The 6,227-nt window shown below is 77.8% G+C and overlaps 1 protein-coding gene across 1 annotated transcript; it reads left to right on the forward strand.

Annotated features, from left to right (window-relative positions):
- Window positions 1-225: 225 nt before the first annotated feature.
- LOC126913677 (collagen alpha-1(III) chain-like) lies at window positions 226-5,841 on the forward strand (the record flags this gene model as incomplete). The annotated part of the gene is made up of 3 exons (XM_050716676.1): window positions 226-306; window positions 3,475-3,557; window positions 5,763-5,841. Coding segments are annotated over 3 exons (243 nt in total), but the record flags the coding sequence as incomplete, so codon positions are not given.
- Between the last annotated feature and the right edge of the window lie 386 nt (window positions 5,842-6,227).

The raw sequence follows: 6,227 nt of genomic DNA on the forward strand, positions 1-6,227 counted from the left end.
TGGGTCCTCAGGGGCATCCGGGGGTCCGCCGGGGGTCACCGGGGTGGGTCCTCTGGGCCACCCGGGGGCTCACCGGGGCTCACTGGGGTGGGTCCTCTGTGGCAGCCGTGCACCTCCCGGGGGTCACCAGGGTGGGTCATCTGGGGCGACCGTGGGCCTCCAGGGGGTCACTGGGGTGGGTCCTCCGGGGCGACTAGGGGCCCTCCGCGGGTCACCGGGGTGGGTCCTCCGGGGCGCCCGGGGACCCATCGGGGGTCACCGGGGTGGGTCCTCCGGGGCGACTTGGGGCCCTCCGTGGGTCACCGGGTGGGGTCCTCCGGGGCGCCCGGGGTACCGAAGGTGGACACCGGGGGGGGTCCTCTGGGGCGCCCGGGGTTCCACCAGGGGTAACCGGGGTGGGTTCTCCGGGGCGCCCGGGGGCCCGTCAGGGGTCACCGCGGTGAGACCTCCGAGGCGCCCAGGGGCCCGCCGGGGGTCACCGGGGTGAGTCCTCCAGGGCGCCCGGAGGCCCGCCGGGGGTCACAGGGGTGGGTCCTCCGGGGCGCTCGAGGGCCGCCGGGGGTCACCGGGGCGGGACCTCCAGGGCTCATGGTGGTCCGCCTGGGGTCACCAGGTTCGGTCCTCCATGGCGCCCGGACCTCCGCCGGGTGCCACCAGGATGGGTCCTCCAGGGAGCCCAGGGGCCAGCCGTGGTTCACCAGGGTGAGTCCTCCAGGACGACCAGAGGCCCGCCGGGGGTCACCGGGGTGGGTTCTCCGGGGCGACCGGGCGTCTGCCGGTGGTCACCGGGCTGGGTCCTCCGGGGCGCCCGGGGGCTCTGCAGGGTGTCACCGGGGTGGGTCCTCCAGAGCGCCCGTGCACCTGCCCGGGGTCACCGGGGTGGGTCCTCCGGGGCGCCCGGGGGCCCGTCGGGGGTCACCGGGGTGAGACCTCCGAGGCGCCCGGGAGCCCGCCGGGGGTCACTGGGGTGGGTCCTCCAGGGCGACCAGGGGCCCATCGGGGATCACCGAGGCGGGTCCTCCAGGGCGCACGATGGTCCGCCGGTGGGTCACCGGGGTGGGTCCTCCATGGTGCCCGGACGTCTGCCGGGGGCCACCAGGATGGGTCCTCCGGGGCGCCCGGGGGTCCACCGGGGGTCACCGGGGTGGGTCCTCCGGGGCGCCTGTGCACCTGCCGGGGGTCACCAGGGTGGGTCCTCTGGGACGACCCGGGGCCCTTCGTGGGTCACCGGGGGAGGGCCTCCGGGGTGCCCGTGGTACCGCCGGGGGACACCGGCGGGGGTCCTCTGGGGCGCCCGGGGTTCCGCCAGGGGTCACCGGGGTGGGTCGTCCAGGGCGCGCGTGGGCCCAACTGGAGTCACCGGGGTGGGTCCTCCGGGGGCCCGGGAGTCCGCAGGATGTCACCGGGGTGGGTCCTCGGGGCGCCCGGACACCCGCTGTGGGTCACCGGGGTGGGTCCTCCAGGGTGCCCGTGCACCTGCCGGGGGTAACCGGGGTGGGTCCTCCAGGACGCCCAGACTTCCGCCGGGGACCACCAGGATGGGTCCTCTGGGGACCCCGTGCACCCGCCGCGGGTCTCCGGGATGGGTCCTCCAGGGCGCCCGGGGGCCCGCTGGGGTTCACCGGGGTGGATCCTCCGAGGCGCCCTGGGGCCCTCCACGGGTTACCAGGGGGGGGCCTCCGGGGCGCCAGGGGTACCGCTGGGGGACACCGGGGGGGGTCCTCTGGGGCGCCCGGGGGCCCGCCGCAGATGATCGGGGTGGGTTCTCCGGGGTGCCTGAGGGCCCGCCGGGGATCACCGGGGTGGGTCCTCTGGGTCGCCCGTGGGCCCGCTTGGAGTCACCGGGGTGGGTCCTCCGGGGCGCCCGGGGACCCATCGGGGGTCACCGGGGTGGGTCCTCCGGGTCGCCCGTGCACCTGCCGGGGGTCACCGGGGTGGGTCCTCCGGGGCGCCCACGGACCCATCGGGGGTCACCAGGGTGGGTCGTCCGGGGCTCCCTAGGGCCCGCTGGGGATCACCGGGGTGGGTCCCCCGGGGCGACCTGGGTCCCTCCGCGGGTCACCGGGGGGGGTCATCCGGGGCACCCGGGGGCCCATCGGGGATCACCGGGGTGGGTCCTCCGGGGCGACCTGGGTCCCTCCGCGGGTCACCGGGAGGGGTCATCCGGGGTGCCTGGGGTACTGCCAGGGGACACCGGGGGGGGTCATCCGGGGCGCCCGGGGACCCATCGGGGGTAACCGGGGTGGGTCCTACGGGGCGCCCAGGGGTCCGCAGGGTGTCACCGGGGTGGGTCCTCCGGAGCGCCCGTGGGCCCGCTGTGGGTCACCGGGGTGAGACCTCTGAGGTGCCCTGGGGCCCGCCGGGGGTCACTGGGGTCGGTCCTCCAGGGCGACCGGGGACCCGCCGGGGGTCACTGGGGGGGGTCCTGTGGGGCGCCCGTGGGTCCACCGGGGGTCAGCGGGGTGGGTTCTTAGGGGCGCCCGTGGGCTCGCTGTGGGTCACCGGGTGGGATCCTCCGGGGCGCCCGGGGTACCACCGGGGGACACCGGGGGGGGTCCTGTGGGGCGCCCGGGGTTCCGCCAGGGCTAACTGAGGTGGGTCCTCCGGGGCGACCGGGGGTCCGCCGGGGGTCACCGGGGGGGGTCCAACGGGGCGCTGGGGGACCCATCGGGGGTCACCGGGGTGGGTCCTCCAGGGCGACCGGGGTACCGACGGTGGACACCGGGTGCGGTCCTCTGGGACGCCCGGGGTTCTGCCAGGGGTAACTGGGGTGGGTCCTCCGGGGCGCCCAGGTGTCCGCAGGGTGTCACCGGGGTGGGTCCTCCAGAGCGCCCGGGGTCCGCTGTGGATCACCGGGGTGAGACCTCCGAGGCGCCCGGGGACCCGCCGGGGGTCACCGGGGTGAGTCCTCCCGGGCGACCGGGGGCCCGCCGGGAGTCACAGGGGTGGGTCCTTCGGGGCGCTCGGGGGCCGTCGGGGGCCACCGGGGTGGGTCCACAGGAGTGCCCGGGGGCCCATCCGGGGTCACCAGGGCGGGACCTCCAGGGCTCATGGTGGTCCGCCTGGGGTCACCGGGATCGGTCCTCCACGGCGCCCGGACCTCCGCCCGGTGCCACCAGGATGGGTCCTCGGGGAGCCGTGCGCGCGCCGGGGGTCACCGGGGTGGGTCCTCCAGGGCGACCCAGGGCCCTCCGCGGGTCACCGGGGGGGGTCCTCTGGGGCGCCCGGAGTTCCGCCAGGGGTCACCGGGGTGCGTCCTCCGGGGCGACTGGGGGTCCGCCGGGGGTCACTTGGGTGGGTCCTCCAGGGCGCCCGGGGGCCCGCCAGGGGGACACCGGATGTGTCCCCTGGGGCGCCCGGGGTTCCGCCAGGGCTAACTGAGGTGGGTCCTCCGGGGCGACCTGGGGTCCGCCGGGGGTCACCGGGTGGGTTCCTCCGGGGCGCCCGGGGTACCGCTGGGGGACACCGGATGAGTCCCCTGGGCCGCCCGGGGTTCCGCCAGGGCTAACTGAGGTGGGTCCTCTGGGGCGACCGGGGGTCCGCCGAGCGTCACCGGGGTGGGTTCTCCGAGGCGCCTGAGGGCGCGCCGGGGGTCACCGGGGTGGGTCCTCCGCGGCGCCCGCGGACCCATCGGGGGTCACCAAGGTGGGTTGTCCGGGACGCCCTGGTGCGCACTGGGGATCACCGGGGTGGGTCCTCCGGGGCGACCTGGGTCCCTCCGCGGGTCACCAGGGGGGGTCATCCGGGGCGCCCGGGGTACGGCCAGGGGACACCGGGGGGGGTCCTCCGGGGCGCCTGGGGGCCCGCCGGGGTTCACCGGGGTGGGTCCTACGGGGCGCCCAGGGGTCCGCAGGGTGTCACCGGGGTGGGTCCTCCCGAGCGCCCGGGGCCCGCTGTGGATCACCGGGGTGAGACCTCTGAGGCGCCCTAGGGCCCGCTGGGGGTCACTGGGGTGGGTCCTCCAGGGCGACCGGGGGTCCACCGGGGGTCACCGGGGGGGTCATCCGGGGCGCCGGCAGGCCCGTTGGGGGTCACCGGGGTGGGTCCTCCGGGGCGACCGGGGGTCCTCCAGGGGCCCCAATAATGGGTCCTCCGGGGAGCCTGTGCGCCCGCTGTGGGTCATCGGGGTGGGTCCTCCGGGGCGCCCGGGGGCCCGCCGCGGATGATCGGGGTGGGTTCTCCGGGGCGCCTGAGGGCCGCCTGGGGTCACCGGTGAGAGTCCTCTGGGGCGCCCGTGGGCCCGCTTGGAGTCACCGGGGTGGGTCCTCTGGGGCGCCCGTGCACCTGCCGGGGGTCACCGGGGTGGGTCCTCCGGGGCGCCCGTGCACCTGCCGGGGCTCACCGTTGTGGGTCCTCCGGGGCGACCTGGGTCCCTCCGCGGGTCACCGGGGGGGGTCATCCGGGGCGCCCGGGGTACCGCCAGGGGACACGGGGGGAGGTCCTCCGGGGCGCCCGGGGACCCAACGGGGGTCACCGGGGTGGGTCCTACGGGGCGCCCAGGGGTCCGCAGGGTGTCACCGGGGTGAGACCTCCGAGGCGCCCTGGGGCCCGTCGGGGGTCATTGGGGTGAGACCTCCGAGGCGCCCTGGGGCCCGCTGGGGGTCACTGGGGTGGGTCTTCCAGGGCGACCGGGGACCCGCCGGGGGTCACCGGGAGGGGTCATCCGGGGCGCCCGGGGGCCCATTGGGGGTCACCGGGGTGGGTCCACCAGGGCGACCGGGGGTCCGCCAGGGGCCAAAATAATGGGTCCTCCAGGGAGCCTGTGCGCCCGCTGTGGGTCATCGGGGTGGGTCCTCTGGGGCGCCCTTGGGCCCGCAGCGGATGATCGGGGTGGGTTCTCCGGGGCGCCTTAGGGCCCGCCTGGGGTCACCGGTGTGGGTCCTCTGGGGCGCCCGTGCAACTGCCGGGGGTCACCTGTGTGGGTCCCCCGGGGCGCCCTGTGCACCTGCCGGGAATCACTGGGGAGGGTCCTCCGGGGAGCCCGTGCACCCGCCAGGCGTCACCGGGATGGGTCATCCAGGGCGCCCGGTGGCCCCCCGGAGGTCACCAGGGTGGGTCCTCCGGGGCGACCGGGGGCCCGTCGGGGGTTACCAGGGTGGGTCCTCTGGGGCGACCTGGGGCCCTCCGCAGGTCACCGGGTGGGTTCCTCCGGGGCGCCCGGGGTACCGCCGGGGGACACTGGGGGGGGTCCTGTGGGGCGCCCGGGGTTCCGCCAGGGCTAACTGAGGTGGGTCCTCCGGGGCGCCCGGGGGCCCGCCGGGGGTCACCGGGGTGGGTTCTCCGAAGGCGCCTGAGGGCGCGCCAGGGAGTCACCGGGGTGGGTCCTCCGCGGCGCCCGCAGACCCATCAGAGGTCACCAGGGCTGGGTCGTCCCGGGCGCCCTGGGGCCCGCTGGGGATCACCGGTGTGGGTCCTCTGGGGCGACCTGGGTCCCTCCGTGGGTCACCGGGGGGGGTCATCCGGGGCGCCCGGGGTACCGCCAGGGGACACGGGGGGGGGGTCCTCCGGGGCGCCCAGGGGACCCATCGGGGGTCACCGGGGTGGGTCCTACGGGGCGCCCAGGGGTCCGCAGGGTGTCACCGGGGTGGGTCCTCCAGAGCGCCCGGGGCCCGCTGTGGATCACCGGGGTGAGACCTCCGAGGCGCCCTGGGGCCCGTCAGGGGTCATCGGGGTGAGACCTCGCGGCGCCCTGGGGCCCGCTGGGGGTCACTGGGGTGGGTCCTCCAGGGCGACCGGGGACCCGCCGGGGGTCACCGGGGGGGGTCCAACGGGGCGCCGGGGGACCCATCGGGGGTCACCGGGGTGGGTCCTCCAGGGCGACCGGGGGTCCACCGGGGGTCACCGGGGTGGGTCATCCGGGGCGCCCGGGGGCCCGTTGGGGGTCACCAGGGTGGGTCCACCAGGGCGACCGGGGGTCCGCCAGGGGCCACAATAATGGGTCCTCCGGGGAGCCTGTGCGCCCGTTGTGGGTCATCGGGGTGGGTCCTCTGGGGCGCCCGGGGGCCCGCCGCGGATGATCGGGGTGGGTTCTCCGGGGCGCCTGAGGGCCGCCTGGGGTCACCGGTGTGGGTCCTCTGGGGCGCCCGTGGGCCCGCTTGGAGTCACCGGGGTGGGTCCTCCGGGGCGTCCGGGGGTCCGCAGGGTGTCACCGGGGTGGGTTCTCCGAGGCACCTGAGGGCGCGCCGAGTGTCACCGGGGTGGGTCCTCCACGGCGCCCGCGGACCCAT

This window comes from Cygnus atratus, unplaced genomic scaffold, assembly GCF_013377495.2.
Source record: "Cygnus atratus isolate AKBS03 ecotype Queensland, Australia unplaced genomic scaffold, CAtr_DNAZoo_HiC_assembly HiC_scaffold_176, whole genome shotgun sequence".
Lineage (NCBI taxonomy): Eukaryota > Metazoa > Chordata > Aves > Anseriformes > Anatidae > Cygnus > Cygnus atratus.